The sequence below is a fragment of the Schistocerca serialis genome, chromosome 2, assembly GCF_023864345.2.
Source record: "Schistocerca serialis cubense isolate TAMUIC-IGC-003099 chromosome 2, iqSchSeri2.2, whole genome shotgun sequence".
Lineage (NCBI taxonomy): Eukaryota > Metazoa > Arthropoda > Insecta > Orthoptera > Acrididae > Schistocerca > Schistocerca serialis.
Window position 1 is genome coordinate 969,826,577 of NC_064639.1, and position 26,298 is coordinate 969,852,874.

Below are 26,298 nucleotides of genomic sequence, written 5' to 3' on the forward strand. Positions count from 1 at the left end.
ATGGGCCGGGAGCTGGAAACGCCACCCTCGTACTACGTGCCGAGGAAGCTGGTGGACCGGCGGCTGGTGACGGACGAGTTCTTCTCGACTCTGGGGCACTGGGATGTGTGTGTCATCGACAGTGCGTCCTATGAGCTACTGTCACGTAAAATCAGCAGACATTCTGTCACGAGTTTTGCAGACATAAAACGTTGGCTCCCTAATCCACCTGAAATAGACTGGCCCCTGTTTGTGTTGACAGACAACCTGGAGACTATTCGGGAGGAGTGTAGAAGTTGGGACCGTTTGAATGTATACGTGTTGCAGGTTTCTCACGATGCGTGGGAGATTGTTTCCTTCTCCGGGCAGCCTGAGAGCATTCGAGAGTATACAATAAAGCGGGTGAAAGAGCAGCTGGAAGCATTGGACACTGCAAGTAATATAGTAATTGTGGAGGGGAGACCCGGAGTGGGCAAGTCGACGATGCTCTCACATGTGGCGCAGGAAATAAAAAAAAGGGACTCTGCCTGCTGGCTATTGAGAGTTAATCTGTTGGACTTTTACACCGTTTTCGATCGCAGTGGCGGTGGTGCGAGTGCTGCTGAAGACATCTTGAAGAGGACAGTCGTTAACGAGAAGGAGCTGGGCAGACTGGAGTACGCACTGCTTTGCCACTGCCTGCTGCAGTCCCGCGAGTCGTCTGTCTCGTGGACGGCTTCGACGAGGTGTGCCCGGACTATGAAAACAAGTGTCTCGAGGTGTTGCCTCTGCTGGCTCCACGCCAGGGGAAGCTCCTGGTGACAACGAGGCCAGCAGCGTTGAAGCCCCTGGAGACGCGTATGGGTGTGTTGGCACACTCGTTGGAGCCTTTCAGCAAATCAGAGCTAGAAGATTTCTTCGCACAACACCCCTCGAGGGGGAACATCCCACCCAACAGTGGTCTGAGCGAGAGCTTAAGGAATCTTCTGAGGATTCCTCTCTTTGCTGAAATGTTTGTGAACCTGTCACAGGAAATACTTGAGACGAACGACATTATGACTCTGTACGAAGCTTTCTTCCAGAATAAATTCAGGAGGCTTTACGAGGAGAAATGGGGCGACAACTTTTCTGCACCTGGGAAGAAGAGGGAGGTCGAAGAGGCGCAGAAGAGGCACGAGGAACAGCTGGGGCTGCTCGCAGCGTCAGTTCTGTTGTACAGTACCGACACACTGCCAGTGCCACAGTTCGACAGCGGCTACTTCGTGAAAGCTGGAATCGTATACAAGTTCGTCGACGGGAAACCCACATTCCTGCACAGGACGTTCGCCGAGTACTTTCTTGCCAAGTGGTGCTTCAGCGAGTATAGGGAACAGAGTCGTTTGGTGGTGTACCGTGAGCTCTACCGGAGACAGACACTGGAGTTCTTTCTGGAGGCCTTCAACCGGATGGCGGCGAGGGACCAGCCACTGTTGGAGGCAGTGCTGGATGGGGACGAAGACAAGGTGGAGGCGCTGCTGGCCAGGGGTGCCGACCTCAAGCAGGCAGATGCGTGCGGGCGCAACGTGCTGCACGTGGCCGTAAGCAGCAGTGCACAGCGCTCGCTGGATCTGCTGCCGTTGCTGTGCAGACACGCGAGGGCGGATACACTGTCTGCAGAGGATGGCCTGCTCAGGTGGACGCCTCTCAGGTATGCCGCGGAGGCCTGGTGCTTCTCTGCCATGGATGTCCTGGAGGAAGCAGGTGCTGCACTCAGCAATCCGGGTGTCTTCCCAGAGGCGCCGCACGATCCTCGGAAGCTGCAGGCCTTGCTCCGGCGGAGGGGATACTCGGACCTGTTCTACCACGTCTACCAAGTGAACAATCCCTCATGGAAAGGCGGGAATTTCTATGGAGAGGTGGAGGTAAATCAATCTGTACCAAACATAACATGACATGTAGTTATAAGTTATCTCAGTATTTCTTCCAGTCGTAAAGTTACGACGTAGCAATAGAGTGGTAATAATGAAAGGTCTCTGTTGGATTCCTTTCATGTTAATTTTTTAAAACTGTTGTCATTTACAGCATACATTCCACTTCTAAATTTACTGTGGTGTTTCTGACTATCTGGGAGGAGACTGAGCAGTGGAACATGTTACTTTTACACATAATCAAGAACGATCTGTCACACTACTACACTTTAAAACACAGTTTATATGTAATTCATGTCACACAGTCTCATATGGAATCTACATCCGCTTTCTTTTATATACTGTATATGATAAGATACTGTCATCCCCCTTCCCTTCTGTGTGAGAGGATGAATGAGCAAATGTATTTCTAGTTGCGTGCTTGATGGTAGCAGACAAGCCTGTCTGCTAGAGAACAGTAGGACCAATGTTGGAACAGGCAGCTACGCTTTCTAAAAGCAAAGAGGTTTCTCTTCTTTGTATGGTCCTGTCCGTCCCTTGTCATGTTGGTATAGGAAGCTGCCTCTCTGGTCACTTCCATTTAGTATCTGTGAAGCACCCTCGGTAGGGTCCCAGGCGAGTCTGTCCGCGGCGAGCGTCTGAAGTGGTAAGATCTCCAGCTAAGCGCATCTCTGCTAAGTCCGTAGGGCAATAGATTTCTCAAGTTCAGCCGAACTGAAAATCAAATCACCTTTATTTCAGGTTTAGATCTAAAATATCTAATGTTATCTTAAATTGCAACGCAGTGTAATTCGAGTGTGAAGTTCAGAATATCTTCCAGTACTTGCTTTGTCACTACTTTGTGAGTAAAGTGGAACCACGTGTGGATGATCCGTAACTCTAACCAAGATCATCAATCTTAAATGCTAATGCACGTGAGATTATAACGTCTCGTCTTGACAATATTTTTCAATATAGCAACTTTTCTTTATGTTCAACCCACATGGGGTGTACTTTGTGAGACCAGTACCACGTGCTTATACAATTGTTTGACCCATCAGGTTAATAGTAAGACGATAGTAACCAGTTCGAGGTTTTTCTTTTGTAATTTGTGTTTCGATGTAATTTATTTTAATTATCAAAATTATTGTGGAGTTACACTCTTTGTGTAAGCCAAGTTGACCACGTGAAGCATGTAGTGTAATCATCAAAGTAGCCGTCAGCTATTCTTTTCGGGAAGATTTCACAGAGATTTAGTATGAATTTAGTATACCAGTGTGTGGTAATTTCATTACAGACAGGATTGCACTACGAACGTAACTTCTTTGGGTGAAAATTGAATCGGTTGGTTGTGGTTAATTTCCTCTTGCATATGTTTCAACGTTCTTCGCGTGTTATTTTATGAATGCAGTGTTGTATGCACTCTCCCAATCTTGGATCCATATTTGATGTGTTCCGTAAGATTACACTCACATTTTCACAATCCTAAATAAGACACCAGTTTAGTTATGAATCAAGTTTAATATGCTGAAATTTTAATGGAACAATGATCAATGTTAAAATAAATGTCCAAACATAAACCGATTTATTTCTTTTTATTTAAACTGTCTTTATATATATATATATATATATATATATATATATATATATATATATATATATATCGTGAGATGACTACTAAAAAATTATAATTAATGATAGTCTGGTTGGGAATTTGGTAAGCTAGATTGGATACCTGGTGAAACAGTTGCTCAGTAATGCAAGGTTAACTTCCCCAGATAGCTCACAGCTTTTAACCCGCTTTCATTGTCTTGAATATCAGCACCGCTTTCAGAACAAATTAATGCATCAACATTACAATAATAATGGGCGTATGGCATTGGTGGCCGGAAGACCCCGCGCGGGGGGGTTTGGCCGCCGCTCCACAAGTTCTTTAACGCCACTTCGGCGACTTGCGAGTGAATGAGGATGAAATGATGATGAAAGACACACAACACCCAGTCATATCGAGGCAGAGAAAATCCCTGACCCCACTGGGAATCGAACCCGGGACCCCGTGCGTGGGAAGCGAGAACGCTACCGGAAGACCACGAGCCGCGGAGTGGTGATCCTGGGGTTTACAAGCGTACATAACTACATTCCAGTGAACGAAGTTCATGCTTTTATTGGGCACAAATAATTAAACAGGAAACCTAAGAGGTGAGCCCCCATTTAGCTTTACAAGAGAATCGATAAAACAGTTTTATCAGACTATGCCCTTTCTCTTGTGATACAAACTTTAAGATCAATGAGCAGGGAAAATTTGAATTTAAACTTTCATTCCCCTTTTACCTTCAAGAAAAAAACTAGTACTAAAACAGCAGCTAAAAACCAGCATGACATAAACGTACTTGGAATCAATCAAAACAATTTTCAAATTATGTACTGTGTTCACCTACCTGCACTTATAACAAACAATTTTAAAAGAACTCACAGACAATCTTTACATAATAATCAAATACCATTAATTGGCATTGAAGGCAGAAATTTCACAGATCTCACTAACAATTAACAAGAAATATTTAAATTTACGCACTGGGTCCACCATCCCGCATTTCAGAATAAACAATATTAAAATGACCACAGGTAATCTTTACACAATAGACAAGTCCATTACTACACCTTTAACATCACCCATACACAGTCTTCCTTCCAAAATGTGAACTCTATCCTGTGCAAGCTTCTTGATCTCCCAGTACCTACTGCAACCTACATCCTTCTGAATCTGCTTAGAGTATTCATCTCTCGGTCTCCCTCTACCGTTTTTACCCTCCACGCTGCCCTCCAATACTAAATTGGGATCCCTTGATGCCTCAGAATATGTCCTACCAACCGATCCCTTCTTCTTGTCAAGTTGTGCCACAAACTCCTCTTCTCCCCAATTCTATTCAATACCTCCTCATTAGTTATGTGATCTACATCTAATCTTCAGCATTCTTCTGAAGCACCACATTTCGAAAGCTACTATTCTCTTCTTGTCCAAGCTATTTATCGTCCATGTTTCGCTACGATACGTGGCTACACTCCATACAAATACTTTCAGAAACGACTTCCTGACAAATCTATACTCGATGTTAACAAATTTCTCTTCTTCAGAAACGCTTTCCTTGCCATTGTCAGTCTACATTTCATATCCTCTCTACTTCGACCATCATCAGTTATTTTGCTCCCCAAATAGCAAAACTCCTTTACTACTTTAAGCGTCTCATTTCCTAATCTAATTCCCTCAGCATCACCTGGTTTAATTTGACTACATTCCAATATCCTCGTTTTGCTTTTGTTGATGTTCATCTTACATCCTCCTTTCAAGACACTGTCCATTCCGTTCAGCTGCTCTTCCAGGTCCTTTGCTGTCTCAGACAGAATTACGGTGTCATCGGCGAACCTCAAAATTTTATCTCTTCTCCATGGATTTTAATTCCTAAATTCGTACTCCGAATTTTTCTTTTGTTTCCTTTACTGCTTGCTAAATATACAGATTGAATAACATCGGGGATAGGCTACAACCCTGTCTCACTCCATTCCCAAACACTGATTTCCTTTCATACCCCTCGACTCTTATAACTGCCATCTGGTATCTGTACACATTGTAAATAGCCTTTCGCTCCCTGTATATTACCTCTGCCATCTTCAGAATTTGAAAGAGGGTATTCCAGTCAACATTGTCAAAAGCTGTCTCTAAGTCTACAAATGCTAGAAACGTAGGTTTGCCTTTCCTTAATCTAGCTTCTAAGATAAGCCGTAGGGTCAGTATTGCCTCACGTGTTCCAATATTTCTACAGAATCCAAACTGATGTTCCCCGAGGTCGGCTTCTACCAGTTTTTCCATTCGTCTGTAAAGAATTCGCGTTAGCATTTTGCAACCGTGAGTTATTAAACTGATAGTTCGGTAATTTTCACACCTGTCAACATCCGCTTTCTTTGGGATTGGAATTATTATATTCTTCCTGAAGTCTGAGGGTATTTCGCCTGTCTCTTACATCTTGCTCACCAGATGGTAGAGTTTTGTCAGGTCTGGCTCTCCCAAGGCTATCAGTAGTTCTAATGGATTGCTGTCTACTCTCACGGCCTTGTATCGACTTAGGTCTTTCAGTGTTCTGTCAAACTCTTCACGCAGAATCATATCTCCCATTTCAGATTCATCTATATCGTCTTCCATTATAATATTGTCCTCTAGTACATCGCCCTTGTATAGACCCTCTATATACTCCTTCCACATTTCTGCTTTCCCTTCTTTGCTTAGAACTGGGTTTCCATCTGAGCTCTTGAAATTCATGCAAGTGGTTCTCTTTCCTCCAAATGTCTCTTTAACTTCTCTGTAGGCAGTATCTATCTTACCCCTAGTTATATACGCCTCTACATCCTTACATTTGTCCTCTAGCCATCCCTGCTTAACCAATTTGCACTTCCTGTCGATCTCAGTTTTGAGACGTTTGTATTCCTTTTTGCCTGCTTCATTTACTGCATTTTTATATTTTCTCCTTTCATCAATTAAATTCAATATCTCTTCTGTTACCCAAGGATTTCTGTTAGCCCTCGTCTTTTTACCTACTTGATCCTCTGCTGCGTTCACTATTTGATCTCTCAAAGCTACCCATTCTTCTTCTACCGTATTTCTTTCTCCCATTCTTGTCAATCTTTCCTTAATACTCTCCCTGAAACTCTCTACCACCTCTGGTTCTGTCAGTTTATCCAGGTCCCATCTCCTTAAATTCCCACTTTTTTGCAATTTCTTCAGTTTTAATCTACAGTTCATAACCAATAGATTGTGGTCAGAGTCCACATCTGCCCCCGGAAATGTCTTACAATTTAAAACCTGGTTCCTAAATCTCTGTCTTACCATTATAAAATCTATCTGAAAACTTCCAGTATCTCCAGGTTTCTTCCATGTATACAACCTTATTTCATGATTCTCATTCAATCATGTGAGCAGTAAATGCACTTTCTCAAGCTGTAACGGCCACGTGAAACAACATAGACTAACAGTTGCAAGCGGCCATCTCAACCAACATCACCTGTCTTTTACATAGTTGGGTAACGTCCCATGGAGTCCGCAATTCGATTAATGGCGGTATGCATCAGTTCCAGAGGGGCCATTCATAAAACTCTTCGTGCTCACTCGATCCAATAACGGCTTGGAACCTCCGGCCGACTGACCGAGTTCACTGACCAGTCCAGCGGATCACCAGGGCAAAGAGTGTGGCCACGCTTCATCAGCCAGCTTCTCGCAGCGAGAAATTTCATCGTCCGCCTCCGGAAGGTTCTGTCCGCACGCCGGCAGCAGCACGGACGCAACCTATCCCGAAACGTCCTCTCAGTCACTCCGGGCGCCGGAGGCAAAACTATCGGGAATTAAAAATGGCCGCCGCTGGCTCTGGAATCGAACCATCACATCCTCCCCCCCCCCCCCTCCCTCATTAGACCACACGTCCAGGCGGCGGTGCAGAACGCTGAAACTCGTACGCTGTCGTTAGTCACGTTCCCATGGCAGCGCCATACTGCCATCAAGACACTTCAAAGTCATTTTACAAGCAAGGATATAAGATGAAACAATTTATTAAAAAGTTTCGCAATGAGTATGGCATTCAACTACCTATCTATTACTGGGGGCACTACCCTCTTGAAAAGGTTTAGTTTGAGAAATATGCATGGACTGTGGGTTTTTAACGAGGAAGGTGACCGGTGTTACGAACCAAAAGATCTGGAGAGGGCCGGCAAATGTGGGTAAGAGTTTTCCCATTACTCTACATGAGCCCTCGACTCACGTCCAAAAAATTTTGAACCCAAAAAACCTCTCATGTGCTACCTTAAGATTTCTGTCGACACGCTTCCAGTTCGCCCGTACTTGCGCAGCATCAACTTTCTCTGGCAGTAGATCATACAACGCCCAAAATCTGGATAAGGGAGAATTGGGCTTGAACGCGGACATCAGGGTCGTCGGAATTTCCTTGGGAGCCTCATGTATGGCTGTATTAAAAGCATACCCTAGCCAGGGTAGTGACCTGTCCCACTGGGTATGGAATGTGATAAAGGCCGCACGCAAAGTTCGGATTACTCTCTCAGGAAATGAGGGATTAGGGTAGTATGCTGTTGCAGTAGTGTGAATATTTCCAGCCTCAAAATAGGAACTGCGGAAGGCTGCTGAAGTAAAGATAGGAGCATTATCCATAGCTAATAATCTACATGGCTCAAAGTCCCCAAATATCTACTGAAGGCATCTGATAGTAACCTGGGATGTCAACTACGCGTCAGAATTGTTCAACAAAAACGCAAAATGCGTCCACGCATACAAGCGTGTAGCGGATCCATCTCGCGTCCGTGGGAAGGTTCCACACAGTCTACATGCATCCTCTCCGAAGGCCGATTCAGTACACCAGGTGCCAGGAACCACTGGCGTGTATTCAGTGCCGGTTTGCTAATGGCGCACATCTTACAACTTGCCACCGGGGCCCTTATCTCTTTATCCATAGACTTCCAAATAAAATGCTCCCTACTCATCATTCTGGTCTTGAAAACACCCAGATGACCAGTTATTGGGCTTTCGTGAATGTGCTTAGAAACCAGAGGAACCAAATCCATGAGCATGATACACTACTGGCCATTAAAATTGCTAAACCAACAAGAAATGCAGATGATAAACCGGTATTCACTGGACTAATATATTATACTACAACTGACATGTGATTACATTTTCACGCAGTTTGGGTGCATAGATCCTGAGAAATCAGTTCCCAGAACTGTCCCAATCTCGGACACTAATAACGGCCTTGATACGCCTGGGCATTGAATCAAAAAGAGCTTGGATGGCGTGTACAGGTACAGCTGCCCATGCAGCTTCAACACGATACCACAGTTCATCAACAGTAGTGACTGGCTTATTGTTACGAGCCAGTTGCTCGGCCACCGTTGACCAGACGTTTTCAATTGGTCAGAGATCTGGAGAATGTGCTGACCACGGCAACAGTCGAACATGTGGTCGTGCATTATCCTGCTGAAATGTAGGGTTTCGCAGGGATCGAATGAAGGGTAGAGTCATGGGTCGTAACACATCTGAAATGCAACGTCCACTGTTCAAAGTGCCGTCAATGCGAACAAGAGGTGACCGAGACGTGTAACCAGTGGCACCCCATACCATCACGCCGGGTGATACGCCAGTGTGGCGATGACTAATACAAGCTTCCAATGTGGGTTCACCGCGATGTCGCCAAACACGGATGCGACCATCATGATCCTGTAAACAGAACCTGGATTCATCCGAAAAAATGACGTTTTGCCATTCGTACATCCAGGTTCGTCGTTGAGTACACCATCGCACGCGCTCCTGTCTGTGATGCAGCGTCAAGGGTAAGCGCAGCCATGGTCTCAGAGCTGATAGTCCATGCTGCTGCAAACGTCGTCGAACTGTTCGTGCAGATGGTTGTTGTCTTGCAAACGTCCCCATCTGTTGACTCAGGGATCGAGACGTGGCTACACGATCCGTTACAGCCATGCGGATAAGATGCCTGTCATCTCGACTGCTAGTGATACGAGGCCGTTGGGATCCAGCACGGCGTTCCGGATTACCCTCCTGAACCCACCGATTCCATACTCTGCTAACAGTCATTGGATATCAACCAAGGCGAGTAGGAATGTCGTGATACGATAAACCGCACTCGTGATAGGCTACAATCCGACCTTTATCAAAGTCGGAAATGTGATGGTACGCATTGCTCCTCCTTACACGAGGCATTACAACAACGTTTCACCAGGCAACGCCGATCAACTGCTGTTTGTGTATGAGAAATCGATTGGAAACTTTCCTCATGTCAGCACGTTGTAGGTGTCGCCACCGGCGCCAACCTTGTGTGAATGCTCTGAAAAGCTAATCATTTGCATATCACAGCATCTTCTTCCTGACGGTTAAATTTTGCGTCTGTAGCACGTCATCTTCGTAGTATAGCAATTTTAATGGCCAGTAGTGTACTCGTACATTCTCATTCATGGCTCTATAATTCAGCCGGCCGCAGTGGCCGAGGGTTATAGGCGCTACGGTCGCAGGTTCGAATCTTGGATCGGGCATGGATGTGTGTGATGCCCTTGGGTAAGTTTGGTTTAAGTAGTTCTAAGTTCGCGGGGACTGATGAATGGTTCAAATGGCTCTGAGCACTATGGGACTCAACTGCTGAGGTCATTAGTCCCCTAGAACTTAGAACTAGTTAAACCTAACTAACCTAAGGACATCACACACATCCATGCCCGAGGCAGGATTCGAACCTGCGACCGTAGCGGTCTCGCGGCTCCAGACTGCAGCGCCAGAACCGCGCGGCCACTTCGGCCGGCCGGACTGATGACCTCAGATGTTAAGTCCCATAGTTAAAATTAAAAGGAAGGCCGTTGTGCAGACAGCACTTCATGGAGTCGCCAATCAAATCCCATAGTGCTCAGAGCCATTTCTATAATCCACTACTCGGCGTACCCCGTTCTGTTCTATGGGTACCAGAAATATGGGGGATGCATAGCCTGAGCTAAACGTCCCAGTAACCCCCTCTTTTATCATTTCGTCTATGTACAGCCTGAGCTGCTTACTACGAGGTGGAAAGAGACGATACAGTGGGTGCCGTACCGGTATGTTGTCAGTAAGCTCAGTCTTGTATTCCTCCCCTTTCATTACACCCAAGCGATCAGTCAGTACATCGCCAAACTCATTACACAGCTAGCGTAACCCTGTACCTCTTCAGGATATAGATGACTAAAATCATAAGCATCCTTAACTCCCTCAATCATAACCACTCTGGACAGATTCTCAGTACCCCTTCCTACCGGTGCTTACAAAATTTATAATGGCGCGCCCTATCGATGCCAAAAGAGAGCTTGGCTCTTCCCCAATCACGAATCAGACCAACATGCCGGATGAGTTCGCGCTCATAGTGGCAGAAACTGATAAATTCCGAACTACCTCCGTCTTAATCTTCCATGTGAAATTTCCAATCCGGACCTTAACCGTACCTTCCCCCAGCAACAGAATCTCAAACTATTCTACACCTCTCTCTCACGCTATCAAGCAGGGGAAACCTGCATACGGCAATGTGTGCCAAATACCAATGTTCGTGAATCAGACTCAAAGAACTGCCCAAATCAAAAAGCACACACACTGGTTCACCATTAAAACTCGCACGCACAAACGGAGCCCCTGAAGATGGGGTAGCCACAGTCTTTCTATAAAACATCGGAAACGGTCGAGGCTCCCTTCCCCCGTGTCAACTACCAGAGATGCTCCTCGGCAACGGACAGTTCCGCGCTAACCTGTCACGTGTAACACCGTAGATCATGAAAACGTGATTAACTCATTGACGACGCGATCTCTGGTGGCCGCCGAATGTTTTGCCCGCTTATAACTCGAGTGCTATCGGCAATGCACACGGCCTCCACCTCCGATATAAACCTACCCAGCTGCCGAAAGTTCCTCGGTCTCTCGCTAAAAGCGACTCTAGACCTATCACTAGGCCACATCCCTTACAAGGTGTTTACCGACTATATATATGTACACACACTGAAGAGCCAAGGAAACTGAGAAACCTGCCTAATATTGCGTAGGGCCCCCATGAGCACGCAGAATTGCCGCAACACGACGTGGCATGGACTCGACTAATGTCTGAAGTTATGCTGGAGGGAACTGACACCATGAATGCTGCAGGGCTGTCCATAAATCCATAAGAGTACGAGAGGGTGGAGATCTCTTCTGAACAGCACGTCCCAAGGCAACCCAGATATGCTCAATAGTGTTCATGTCTGGGGAGTTTGGTGGCCAGCTGAAGTGTTTAAAGTCCGACAAGTGTTCCTGGAGCCACTCTGCAGCAATTCTGGATATGCGGGGTGTCGAATTGTCCTGCTGGAACTGCCCAAGTAAGTCGGAATATAAAATGGACATGAATGGATGCAAATCAGCAGACAGGAGGCTTACGTACGTGTCACCTGTCAGAGTCGTATCTAGACGTATCAGGGGTCCCATATCACTCCAACTGCACACCACCACAGCATTACAGAGCCTCCACCAGCTTGAACAGTCCCCTGCTAACCTGCAGGGTCAATTGATTCATGAGGTTGTCTCCATGCCCATACACCTCCATCCGCTCGATACAATTTGAAACGAGACTCATCCGACCAGGCAACACATTTCCAGTCATCAACAGTCCAATGTCGGTGTTAATGGGCCCAGGCGAGGCGTAAAGCTTTGTGGCGTGCAATCGGCAAGGGTAAAAGAGGGGCCTTTAGCTCCGAAAGCCCATATCCATGATGTTTCGTTGAATGGTTTGTACGCAGATACTTGTTGATGGTCCAGCATTGAAATCTGCAGCAATTTGCGGAAGAATTGCACTTCTGTCACGTTGAACAATTCTCTTTAGTCGTCGTTGGTCCCATTCTTGCAGGGTCTTTTTCCGGCCGCAGCGATGTCGGAGATTTGATGTTTTACCGGACTTCTGATATTCACGGTACACTCGTGAAATGGTCGTGGGGAAAATCCCCACTTCATCGCTACCTCCGAGATACTGTGTCACATGCCTCGTGCGCCGACTGTAAGGTCATGTTCAAACTCACTTAAATATTGGTAACCTGGCATTGTAGCAGCAGTAACTGATCTAACAACTGTGCCAGACACTTGTTGTCTTACATGGGTGTTGCCGACGGCTTTGCTGTATTCTGCCTGTTAAATACCTCTGTATTTAAATACCCATTTTCTTTGGCTCTTCAGTGTAATACAGAGCATTAAACAGCGACACAGACCCAGACACACACACACACACACACACACACACACACACACACATACACACACACACTGAGTTAAGCAGATCAGTTGGTGATAAGGCATTATAACCCAAGTATGGTAATCCACACTTTCCCCCAGTCATTTCAAAGATCGCAATTGCATCCCTTAGCAGTGTATCAAGGAAAATCTATTTTAAAGGATAGCCCACATGACTAAATTTCAGCATCCAGGTTAAAATTTTCCGACTCTTCGCAACACAGAGAAGAGCTGCAGGGAGCTATATAATAATCATTATTCTTACTTTTCCCTAGCATTAAAGAGAAAATTTGTTTAATGCGTATCATATCATCACCTTCAAAAAAATGTGGTCAGGTGGTGAATTTTGGTGATTATGTTGAAGGAAAATGTGATCAACAAGTAAAACTAATAATTCATTCAAGCTACTGTAAGTACGTAAAAAAACTAACCTACAATTAAAGTAGTAAAAGCCACTGTACAAACAACGTGATGTAACAGTCAATTATTATGACCAGCAGATTCACAAAAGTCAAAAATGAGTTATTATTCCGCAAAAACCATACATTTGTTCGAAACGGTGTGTATTAATTCTTGCTTACAGAGATATATTTTCCTAAACAGGAGTAGCTGTGTTATTGTAAGTTCTTTCATTATTCATTATCGAACTGCAAATGTGGTGTTTGAATGAAGTGACTGAAGCACAGAGGAATGGATCGGTGTACATACCTGACAATGTCAACATGTGGACATGCTGCATCATTCTCGGTGAATCAGCGTTGCAGTAGTCCAACATAGTATGCCGTACTGTTCACTCTACTGTCCAGAAATTTGCGATTTTTAAATACAAACGCACCACACATACCGTGTGTAAGTTCGGAGGTGCTTTGTGACGAGATTTGTATTCGAAATGTATTTTAATTGCAGCAAAGAAAAAATGTAGCCCTATGAAATATCTGAATAATTTGTTATTCTGTAAACTGTTGCATAATGTTTTTTGTTTATCACTAGTAAGACCGCAAGGGAACAACTTTTCTGACATAGTCTCCTGTCTACAGTTTACCGCATCCTTGATCTCTGCAAATTTGCCAAGAGAGCTGCTCAGGGTGATGTATCGAAAAGCCGCGGAAGAAGGCCACGGGATGGTAAGTTCGAGATCATTTATGTTGGCTGTTACTTTATCTATAATGGAGGTGACGCAGCAAGGCCCAAGCACTGTTTTTGACCGCTATTAGTAATCTGATCACGGTGGTGTTCTGATGTGCTTTTGCAGTATTGATATCTTTATGTGATATTTCATTGGTTCATGACTATCGAAAATTTACAGTATTTTGTTTGGGTTTAACTATAATATTAAAGGCTTTTGACCCTTGAATTTATTATAATGTCACTGAATGGCCAAATTTCAGTTTCTTGGTTTCACCTTCGATTGGTTTACATTAATATATCAAAAACAAAACGAAGTGTTCTGTGCCCACTTACACTACCGATTGCAGAGACTGCTGCAACACCAGATAAATCTGCCAAATCATCTGCAGAGAGCTTAAATAGATTATAATTATCTCATAACAACAGTAATAATAATGTGAATTTTAAAATTTTCCCGGTGTGATTTCGGGTTTGCAGCCGGTCGTCGTTCAATACTTCGCACGGTATTTCAACTGGGCACCTGCCAGTCATCTTCAGGTGAGCCGTCGCAGACTGGCGAAAACGTCCTCCGTTCCGTAATAAATAGCGTACTGTAACTATTCTGCGCATGCGTCGAAAACTTGATAGATGAACCACACTACCCGCCGGCAGCGCCCTCACTGGTGGAAAAGCGGAACTCAGTCGCCCTCTGCGTTGCTCTTTGCCACACCGTCTTAGCAGTGTAGACCTTCTAGTAAGTTTTGATGTGGTCTCACTTTTTACAAAAGTTCCTCTTGCAGATTCTTTGACACTGATTGGTAACATGTTTCCTGTTGATAGCACTGCTTTGTTCAGGCACGCTCTTTCTTCAACTTATTTTATGTTTAATCAAGAATATTTTGAACAGACTGACGGTGTCGCCATGGGCAGTCCCCTGTCTCCTTTGGTGGTCAACCTTTTTATGGAGGATTCTGAAGAGAGAGCGCTTGAATCAGCTGCCCTGAAACCAACAGTTTTTTGGCGGTATGTGGATGACACTTTCATAGTGTGGCCTCGTGGAGAAGATAAATTAATGGTTTCTACATCACCTCAACTCCATTCATAGCAACATCCGGTTCACCATGGAAGTAGAGAAAGATGGTTGTTTGCCTTTCTTGGATGTCCTGGTTCGAAGGAAGAATGATGGTTCTCTAGGGCATTCAGTTTACCGGAAACCCACTCATACTGCTTTGTACCTGCAAGCATCGAGTTGCCATCACCCACCGCAAACCATGAGTTTGCTTAAAGCACTTGTTCATAGAGCTCATACTGTCGCAGATCTAGATAGCTTACCTCAATAACTCGCACTTCTAAAGACAGTGTTCAGCGAAAATGGGTATTCCATCCGGCAGAATAACAGGGCACTAACAGGTAAAACTAAGAAGCAGGAAGTGGATAAAGAGGAGAACATGCCGGAACAATCTTTAGCTTTTCTTCCTTTCGTTGGCAACTTTTCGTTTAAAATAGCAAGAATCCTCCGAAAATTTTAGGTAAAAGTGGTTTTCCGCCCACCATCGAAGATTCCGGACCTTGTGGGATCAGTTAAGGACAATCTGTTACTACGAAAGGCCGGAATTTACAAGATACCGTGCCAATGTGATATGGCTTACATAGGTCAAACCACACGCACCGTGGAAGAACGCTGCACTAAACATCAACGTTACACCCGCCTTTTGCAGCCAAGCAAGTTCGCTATTGCTGAACATTGTATTTCTACTGGTCATTCAATGGAGTATGAGAAAACAATGATTTTGTCCACAGCAACGTCTTTCTGAGACTCCATTATTAAATAATCCGTAGAAATACGACTGGCGGAAAATCTGTTAATCCGTGACAGCGGCTACCAGCTGGACAGTGCATGGAATCCCATCATCTCCACGATTTGCTCAAATCGAAGACGACAGAATGCGTTGACGGCCGCGGCAAACAGTAACGCAGAGGGCGACTGAGTTCCGCTATTCCACCAGCGAGGGCGCTGCCAGCGGACAGTGTGGTTCATCTATCAAGTTTTCGACGCATGCGCAGAATAGTTACAGTACGCTATATATTGCGGAACGGAGGACGTTTTCGCGCCGACCTCAATAAACACAGCCGTGATCCTGCCGACCTCCAGCGGTGGCATCAGTTTCTCATCACCCTTCAGGGAGACCTGGTTCCCCTGCCTCAGCACATCTGACCCGACTCCAACACCACTCCCGATGCGGTCCTTGCCTCTCCCAACCTCCTTGGGCGCATCACCACAGATGTCCTTGACCTCATTGGCAGTGACCATGCTCCTGTTCTCCTCACTATCTCTAATGGTCGCCATCCCCGCAACGCTCCTCGCCCCAACGTCCCTCCTAAACTTGTCCATGATTACTCCCGTGCCAATTGGGATGCCTACCGGGACTCAATTCACACCCAGGTTGACGGCCACGACCTTACCCTCCAATCTCCTGATGACATCTCTCGCACTGCTGCCTTCCTGCACCAGACCTCGTCTGACGCCGTCGCCACCCATATCCCCACCAAAGCCATCCACCCTCACCACCCTGCCCTGCCTCCACAGGCCATCCTTCTCCTTCGAAAGTCCCGCCACCTCTACCGCTCTTTTCTCCGCACTCATGACCGGGATACACTTACCCACCACTGGCAATTACAACGACACATCCGCAACCCCTCTGCAGGTGTGCCCCAGGGCTCCGTCCTCTCCCCTCTCCCCTCTCCTCTACCTCCTGTACACGGCAGATCTGCCCAAATCCCCCCCCCCTCCAGTACACCCCTTGCAATATGCTGATGACACCGCATTCCTCGTCCTTGCTCCCACCCTCCAATGGTCCCAACGCCTTCTCCAGAATCAACTTGACCTTTTTGCTGCATGGTGTAACCAGAGGCTCCTGAAAATCAATCCTTCCAAGACCCAGGCAATCATCGTAGGTCGTACCACTCGCTCCTTCCGGCTCCTGGATTTCTCCCTTACTGTCTGCGCCCGTCCTGTCTGCCTCACCCTCACCCTCACCCTCACGTACCTTGGCCTCACCATTGACCGTCACCTCACCTGGATCCCTCATCTCCGCTCCATCCAATCCAAAGCCTACAACTGCCTCCGACTCCTCAAACTCCTCTCTGGCCAGACATGGGGGTTGCACCCCTCTACCATCCTCCATACCTACAAGTCCTTAATCCGTCCCATCCTCTGTTATGCCAGTCCTTCCTGGATATCTGCACCCCCCCCCCAAATTCTATAAGTCCCTCCAGATCCTTGAGCGTCATGCACTCCGCCTCGCCTTCCATATATGCCTCCCTTCCCCCACGCGGATCCTCTGTGATCTCATTCCTTTCCCCCCATCTGCTCCTATTCCTCGAACATATCCGCATCCTCTACACCTCCCGCCGCCTTGAACCCCGTCACCCCCTGGTTGCTCCTCTCCTCTCCCATCCCCACCCCCTGCCACGTCTTCACTGTTGTGTCCCCCCTACCCTCCATCACTACACCCTTCATCTCCTTTCCCAAGGTGGCTTCCATCAACTCCCCCTCCCAGATGATGCCCTCTCTCCCTCCATTTATCCCTCCTATCAACTCTGATCCTCACTCCCCCTCCTTTCCTCTGCCCTTTACCGGGCTCCCTCTACCCCCTTTCCATCCTCTTTTTTCCCCACCTCCCCTCTCTCTGCCCCCTTCTCCCCCCGAGTCCTTTTGCATTTCCCTCCTCAGCCTCTTCTCATTCCCTCTACCGTATTCCCTGCCCCTCTCCCCCTTTATGAGTCCTCTCCCTCCTTGGTCCCCCCCCCCTTTTCGGTTTTTTCCTTCCTCCCTCCTTGTCCTTCCCCCTCCTCCAGGTCCCCCCCCCCATCTGCCTTTGGCTCGTGAGTGTCATCTTTGTGCCGCCATTTTTCGTGCAGTGTTTTACAGTGAGTGTTCCGTGTTGTGTTTTTTTTGGGAAGTGTTGCGAACAGCCATCATACTGTCGCTGGGTGTACTTCTATCTCTTGCGAACAGAACCCAGACTGTCGCAATGTTTTTTAATTGTGTGTGTACTACATTACTTGTCTGCTTCCGTGTCTTTTATTAACATTGCCAACCCCTTTTGCTTTCTGTTTTAACTTTCCGCATTTTTCCGCCATTTTACACTTTAAGTCACCGTTTTGTCGCCTGTTTTTCTTGTTTCTTTTCTTCTTCCGTTTTTTAAAAAAATGTCTGTAGGCTGTAGAGCAGCGTACTAAGCTGCTGCCAGCCCGCCCCCTTCGGGGGGAATTCAAAATCAATAAAGAAAAAAAAAAAAAACATTTTCGCCAGTGTGCGACGGCTCACCTGAAGATGACTGGCAGGTGCCCGGTTGAAATATCGTGCGAAATATTGAACGAGGACCGGCTGCAAGCTCGAAATTTGTTTGAACAGCAATAATAATAATAATAATTACAATATAATGATGGCAGTAATGGTAATGTTAATAATCTTGACCCTCCTATAGCAGTGCCGTTTGCTTGTACGAAGTCATTTACATAACAATAATAATAGAAATAATAATATAGTGTTAACAGTAATGATATGTTAATAATTTTGACCGCCCTGTAAGAGTACAGTGTTATGTACAAACTCACCCACAAAACCTGATTCGACAAGAATGACTGTTCCAACATAATTAAAGTCATTCCTCTGAAAACATGTGCTGTCGTTGCCAGTGGGTGATACCTTTCTTAGTTCAAATTAAATCTGACTCTAAAACATCACAGAATGCCCAGAAATTCCTACTGCATCACTATGGTTTTAAGAGCCAGCCTTGATGCACGAGGTCCAGAACTGGATAAATATGGTTAGTCTGTCCATAGAAATCACAGTAACTAGCGCATGTAATCTCTCTTTAGCTCATCTATGCGACTGTTAGATACAGATTCAGGTGAAACTCGCCTTAGAAGTTGAAACTTAAGACATGAAATTGATTCGGAGTAATAATTTAGTGAGTGGGGACGGTGGGGGAGGGGGTGGGGACGGCGGCGTAATGTATTTCAGCCTCAGTTACAACAGAGCGCAAGACAGGAAAATGCAAACTGATCACCAATGGCCTTGGTAAACAAGTTACATTATAAAACAGCAAAATTAATAAATGTCCATCATATGTTCTTACATTTAATACATGTGATGAACAGCTGAAGCTATACACCGGCGAGCCAGAAGACTGCAACCACTGCCCACCACCACAGTGATAGCCACTTGCTAGCACTATGGGCAAGTGATACAGTAAGGCAAGTATATATTTGAAGCAGAGATGAGTGGGGAATCATTCTGGTGACGATACGGACCGCAGGTAGTAAGATTCACTGACAAACAGACCCGAAATATTTGAAACAGTTAACAGGGAATCAGCGATCATAATGCGGTTACTGCATCGATGATTTCAGCCGTAAATAGAAATATTAGAAAAGGTAGGAAGATTTTTCTGTTTAGCAAAAGTGACAAAAAGCAGATTACAGAGTACCTGACGGCTCAACACAAAAGTTTTGTCTCAAGTACAGATAGTGTTGAGGATGAGTGGACAAAGTTCAGAACCATCGTACAATATGCGTTAGATGAGTATGTGCCAAGCAAGATCGTAAGAGATGGAAAAGAGCCACCGTGGTACAACAACCGAGTTATAAAACTGCTACGGAAGCAAAGGGAACTTCACAGCAAACATAAACATAGCCAAAGCCTTGCAGACAAACAAAAATTACGCGAAGCAAAATGTAGTGTGAGGAGGTCTATGCGAGAGGCGTTCAATGAATTCGAAAGTATAGTTCTATGTACTGACTTGGCAGAAAATCCTAAGAAATTTTGGTCTTATGTCAAAGCGGTAGGTGGATCAAAACAAACTGTCCAGACACTCTGTGACCAAAATGGTACTGAAACAGAGGATGACAGAGTAAAGGCCGAAATACTAAATGTCTTTTTCCAAAGCTGTTTCACAGAGGAAGACTGCACTGTAGTTCCTTCTCTAGATTGTCGCACACGTGACAAAATGGTAGATATCGAAATAGACGACAGAGGGATAGAGAAACAATTAAAATCGCTTAAAAGTGGAAAGGCCGCTGGACCTGATGGGATACCAGTTCCAAAAAATGGCTCTGAGCACTATGCGACTTAACTTCTGAGGTCATCAGTCGCCTAGAACTTAGAACTAATTAAACCTAACCAACCTAAGGACATCACACACAGCCATGCCCGAGGCAGGATTCGAACCTGAGACCGCAGCGGTCGCTCGGCTCCAGACTGTAGCGCCTAGAACCGCACAGCCACTCCGGCCGGCGATACCAGTTCGATTTTACACAGAATACGCGAAGGAACTTGCCCCCCTTCTTGCAGCGGTGTACCGTAGGTCTCTAGAAGAGCGTAGCGTTCCAAAGGATTGGAAAAGGGCATAGGTCATCCCCGTTTTCAAGAAGGGAAGTCGAACAGATGTGCAGAACTATAGACCTATATCTCTAACGTCGATCAGTTGTAGAATTTCGGAACACGTATTATGTTTGAGTATAATGACATTTCTGGAGACTAGAAATCTATTTTGTAGGAATTAGCATGGGTTTCGAAAAAGACGGTCGTGTGAAACCCAGCTCGCGCTATTCGTCCACGAGACTCAAAGGGCCATAGACACGGGTTCCCAGGTAGATGCCGTGTTTCTTGACTTCCGCAAGGCGTTCGATACTGTTCCCCACAGTCGTTTCATGAACAAAGTAAGAGCATATGGACTATCAGACCAATTGTGTGATTGGATTGAAGAGTTCCTAGATAACAGAACGCAGCATGTCATTCTCAATGGAGAGAAGTCTTCCGAAGTAAGAGTGATTTCAGGTGTGCCGCAGGGGAGCGTCGTAGGACCGTTGCTATTCACAATGTACATAAATGACCTTGTGGATGACATCGGAAATTCACTGAGGCTTTTTGCAGATGATGCTGTGGTGTATCGAGAGGTTGTAACAATGGAAAATTGTACTGAAATGCAGGAGGATCTGCAGCGAATTGACGCATGGTGCAGGGAATGGCAATTGAATCTCAATGTAGACAAGTATAATGTGCTGCGAATACGTAGAAAGATAGATCCCTTAACATTTAGCTACAAAATAGCAGGTCAGCAACTGGAAGCAGTTAATTCCATAAATTATCTGGGAGTACGCGCTAGGAGTGATTTAAAATGGAATGATCATATAAAGTTGATCGTTGGTAAAGCAGATGCCAGACTGTGATTCATTGGAAGAATCTTAAGGAAATGCAATCCGAAAACAAAGGAAGTAGGTTACAGTACGCTTGTTCGCCCACTGCTTGAATACTGCTCGACAGTGTGGTATCCGTACCAGATAGGGTTGATAGAAGAGATAGAGAAGATCCAACGGAGAGCAGCGCGCTTGGTTACAGGATCATTTAGTAATCGCGAAAGCGTTACGGAGATGATAGATAAACTCCAGGGATGTAGATGTAGATGTAGATAAGCAGCTTTGATAAATGGTATACAGTTACGGCCCAGCACATGGGAAGGAGTACCTCGGAAAAGGCGAAGCGTGTTGGCCATTCACGTGCTACTGTTGTGAGCGCTTATGGAGAATGGTTCAAGGACGGCGGAACCACGAGCAGATAGTAAGATCCAGAAATTATTCACTCTGTAGTGGAGTGTGCGATGATATGAAACTTCCTCATAGATTAAAACTGACTGCGGTACCGAGACTCGAACTCGGGACCTTTCCATTTCGTAGGCAAGTTCTCTACCAACTGTACTACCCAAACAAGACTTACGAGCCGTCCTCAGAGCTTCACTTCCGTCAGTATCTCCTCTCCTACCGTTGGGAGGTAGGAGGCGAGGTACTGATGGAAGTAAAGCTGTGAGGGCGGCTCGTGATTCGGCCTGGGTAGCACAGTTGGTAGAGCACTTGTCCACGAAATCGAAAGGTCCCGAATTCGAGTCGCGGTATGGCACACAATTCTAATCTACCACGAAGATTCACGCCGTAAGGTGTTTGACGTCCAAGCCTCATGATGGATCTCGTGCATGCGTTCACACTTGATGACTTCCCCAGTAACGCTGGAATCTTCCAACAGGATAACTGTATGTGTCACAAAAGCAGAATAGTTCTACAGTGATTTGAGGGGCGTGATTGTTATCTCACATTGATGTCTCCGACAATAAAGTCGCTTTTACTGAACCTGGTTGAACGCATTTTGGAGGCTATCAGGCGCCAGCACTGCGCCCCCAAAACACCGGTTCGTAACATACGGGAATTAAGTGACCTTTGTGTCCATTTCTGGAGGCACATATCTCTGGAACACTACCAAGGTCTTTTAGAAAACTTCTTATGTACTGCGTTCAAAAGCTGGGCTAGTGTGTTATTAAGCAGTTGGTCATATCGTATTGGCCTCTCAATGTGCAATCAAATACATAACCATGTGTTGCTTAAGCAGAATGTGAACAGCAAATAAAACTGATAATCCCTTTAAACTACTGCCAGTCGCTCGAATAAACTAATATGAAATTAAGAAATCAAGGAAGAAACCAGTCTGGCTGCATGGGTCTGCACACGAATTGAATAATCGATTAACTCTTACGTAAATTTCATTACATGTACATAGGATGTGGACGCTATCGAGCTGTAATTGGACCAGATTACGGATTTAAATTCTCCTGAAGATCAGCAAAAAGGATGAATACATATACTACTAATAGTAGCACCACAAACAAGGATTAATTTCGCAAGACAGCCGTCATACTTGCCTAGAAGTGGCGTAAACAAAGGATCAGTGGTTGCAAGACAATATGGAAGGTAATCGCGGTATTTATATTCACCTCAGCTCAAACGAGTAACAGGATGAAGGCCGTTCAATAGTACGCATAGTGATACATATTTTCTTTTACAAAACTCCAATCACTCAATGCCTGTCGTCTCCAAGTGCACCAACGAAGTGCGTGTCCTCCACGAAAGAATCTACCTGCATGTACTAGGTAGCATGTACTAGCTCATATCACACAAAACTGACCTCCATAACAGACAAATAAACACCTAATGCACCTCGACATGGACCTTAGATCTTATACTGAATCTAACATCTTGATCTGCTCACTAGTGGCAACATCCATTTGAAGGCGATTTCTGGAATACTGTTCAGTAGTGGACCAGTACCAATATGAGTTCACTGATTTATGGGTCTTTTACCTTTCATCTTGACTGCTTCTCCTATACACTTGTTAAATTCTTGTCGTTGGAGCTAATGTCTCTGAATCAGTTCGTCCAACCGAGTGGAAAGTGCAAAACGCCATGGTGCACTATTCCGCATGAGAACGGGTTAGCTAATGTTTCTTCAGTCACATATTCTGAAGCAAATGTAATCATTTTGTACTAGTCAGCATTCATGGTGTCATGTGGCAGACATTGCTCATCGTTCCAAGGCATACGATCACTGATGATTGCTTCTATACTTTCAAATAGTTCAAATGGCTCTAAGCACTATGGGACTTAACATCTGAGGTCATCAGTCCCCTAGACTTAGAACTACTTAAACGTTACTAACCTAAGGACATCACACACATCCATGCCCGAGACAGGATTCGAACCTGCGTCAGTAGCAGCAGCGCGGTTCCGGACTGAAGCGCCTAGAACCGCCCGGACACAGCGGCCGGTTGGTTCTGTACTTTTCTTGTAACCACTTTATAAGATTTTCTCTGACCACTAGTGTCAGTTGTACTGCTTATGAAAACACCGGTACGGAAACACCCTCCACGTATCAACATAAAATTTTCAACAATTGGTTCCAGTCCTTGTGCCAGTTCAACATCTATATGTAACTGCCTGGACGTGTTGGCATGCCCACTGGTCAAAATTTTGATCTATGTTGAGCACTGCAGATACAGTGTGCTTATTGCGTTAATATTGTGATTGTCTTTCTGTAATTCATAGTATCCAGGCATAAGCATTTTCCGTAACAACACTGTTTTCCTGAGGCGTAGAGAGTTCTCTATTCCCCATTACATTGCAACCAAAATACGCCCTAGACCACTCCACTTCCCACCTTTCATCCAAGTCATTCTCCCATTCCAGGATACTTCTACCCCTTCTTGGACAATCACTTTCTTGCCAAGCCCTACTGTGAAACCACCCAGTTGGTTGCCCCAGAATTGTTAATAAGTCTTCTTAATTTGGTGTACATATTTCCATCTCTTTGAAAAGACCGTACTTGGCCCACACCTTGGCCATTATTTTGTTTAGCTGGTTCTAGTATTGCTGTTTTGCAGCAGAGGGCACATTCTCAAGCTGTGGTAAGCGCGTTATCCAGGCCTCGACTTAAGCACCTAGGACTCCTTAAGCCACAACACGGTCCCATCTGGGACATTCACTTACCCTCTAGCCCAACTTATCTGTTAGTACATGAGGACACCCTAACACATGGGTAGTCAACCTTTTCCACCTGCTGCCAACTTTTTTATCTTTGTCAGTAGTAAAATTTTGTAACCGCCAACTGATTACATAGTATTGGTGATTTGTAAAGTAGGGAAGTAACTGTACTTTATAGGATTTATAAGGTAGATTTACAGCTAGTTAAAGCATATAATAATAATTGCTTTGCAAATATTTTATGGCAAAGTTTTATGAAAATCTAACGAAAATGTTTTTAAAATAACTACTAGCTACTGTCCACAACGAAAGTGGAAAGCCAGCTAGTGGGTCGTAGGGACCACACTGACTACCATTGCTCTAATAGTAGGAGCCGAAGCAGGAGAGTACTCACTCCACCTCAGCTCACTTCCAAATTAGAGAGACGCTAATAGGTTCGTTCCTCACATAGCAAAAATGAGGTACTGCAAGGGGAAAACAGAGAATTGCTGAACTATGGTGTTATAACATACAATTCCATATTCTAAGTGTGGTGTCACCGCCAGACACCACACTTGCTAGGTGGTAGCCTTTAAATCGGCCGCGGTCCGCTAGTATACGTCGGACCCGCGTGTCGCCAATGTCAGTGATTGCAGACCGAGCGCCGCCACACGGCAGGTCTAGAGAGACTTCCTAGCACTCGCCCCAGGTGTACAGCCGACTTTGCTAGCGATGGTACACTGACAAATACGCTCTCATTTGCCGAGACGATAGTTAGCATAGCCTTCAGCTACGTCATTTGCTACGACCTAGCAAGGCGCCATTACCAGTTTATATTGAGATTGTTAGTGATGTATCAACAAGAGCGATGTTCTCCAATTATGGATTAAAGTTAAGTATTACATCAACTACGTACTTTATTTGCTACTATTAATTCCCTTAACTGTTCCAGACCTCACGCCAGTCTGCGTGAGCTAAACGCGTGCCTTTCGGCATCCTCGCATAGTGACTTGGCTGTCTTGCCAAGTCACAACACTAAGTATGCATAAAAATTTATTTAGATTGCAGCAGTTTTACGTGTACAACAGAATTTTTAAAATGTTGATAATATGGGAAGACCTGGTAGTTGTAAGCCACAATTCCTTGGTTTTACATTACTTATTGATATTCACTGTTTTTACATATTAACAAGAAAATTAATTTTCTAAATATACACTATTTTGCAAAACAAAAAAATAGGTTATTTTTGAGTTATACTATAGACCTGTTGTTTATCTACCCTTGCATGCCTCCAGTGTATTAGTGGTAAACATTTATCTTTCAGCTATAAAAATAGAGGCTTATTTTAAGATACTCCTTGTGAACAACCACAAGCAGCTTATAACAGTTACAGCTCCTATTACACTACCACTGTTTTGCTGCAATAATATTCTAAAGTCAGATGTTGTTTTACAGGTTTGTTACTTACTTTCAAAACTAGTGTCCAGAACAGTGGATGAAAAACAGTCACCCCAGAAGAAGCTGGTAAAACCATTCGCCATACGTGGTTTTGCAGACCGTTTGAGAAAACTTCTGAAGGGTGGACAGCCAAAGAAAGCATCTGCAGAGGCGGCTGTGCAGGGAGGGAGCAGTAGCCGCAGCTCCAGTTGTGCCACGGAGGTTCCAGATGGGGGTGACCTAACCCAGCCAGAGGCTGAGGTGATACCGCCACAACCGGTGTCTTCAGCAGTCTCTAGTGGTAGTGGGAGGGGAGAAGACAGCAGCACCAGCAGCAGCACCGGCCACGTCAGGGAGGTTCCAGATGGGGATGCCCCACTCCAACCAGAGGCTGAGGCAGGGTCTTCAGCAGACTCCAGTGGCAGCCGGCAGACAGGTCCATGGCAAAAGTAGTAGCACATCGGTTTCTACGTACACATATAGATTTAGAAGCAGATGTGGCTTAGGTAGACAGGCCTGGTGATGTAAGACTGTATTACGTCACTTCCTCTAGTAGCATGGGGTGCATTTCGTTGCTTGTAGCTAAAAACCGTTGTGGAAGTGACATAGAAACGTAGCAACAGCTCGACAGCCCTCCACATAACGACAGGGAGGGGCAGGAGGACATTGTGAGGCTGATTCTGCAGGGCGGATTGGACACTGACGTCCAGAACTTGGACGAGGATACATTATGAAACGTCC

The 26,298-nt window shown here is 45.3% G+C and overlaps 1 protein-coding gene across 1 annotated transcript; it reads left to right on the forward strand.

Moving 5' to 3' along the window:
* LOC126456556 (uncharacterized) lies at positions 1–26,010 on the forward strand. The gene is made up of 5 exons (XM_050092303.1): positions 1–145; positions 242–415; positions 667–1,859; positions 13,704–13,790; positions 25,576–26,010. Exons 1-5 carry the CDS (start codon positions 1–3, stop codon positions 26,008–26,010), a joined length of 2,034 nt encoding a protein of 677 aa, XP_049948260.1.
* The last annotated feature ends 288 nt before the right edge of the window (positions 26,011–26,298 follow it).

Coding starts and splice junctions, on each gene's coding strand:
- LOC126456556 (XM_050092303.1), top strand. CDS start 1: ATGGGCCGGGAGCTGGAAACGCCACCCTCGTACTACGTGCCGAGGAAG. Junction 146..241: donor GTCCTATGAGCTACTGTCAC/GTAAAATCAGCA, acceptor TTGTGTTGACAG/ACAACCTGGAGACTATTCGG. Junction 13,791..25,575: donor CGGAAGAAGGCCACGGGATG/GTAAGTTCGAGA, acceptor GTTGTTTTACAG/GTTTGTTACTTACTTTCAAA.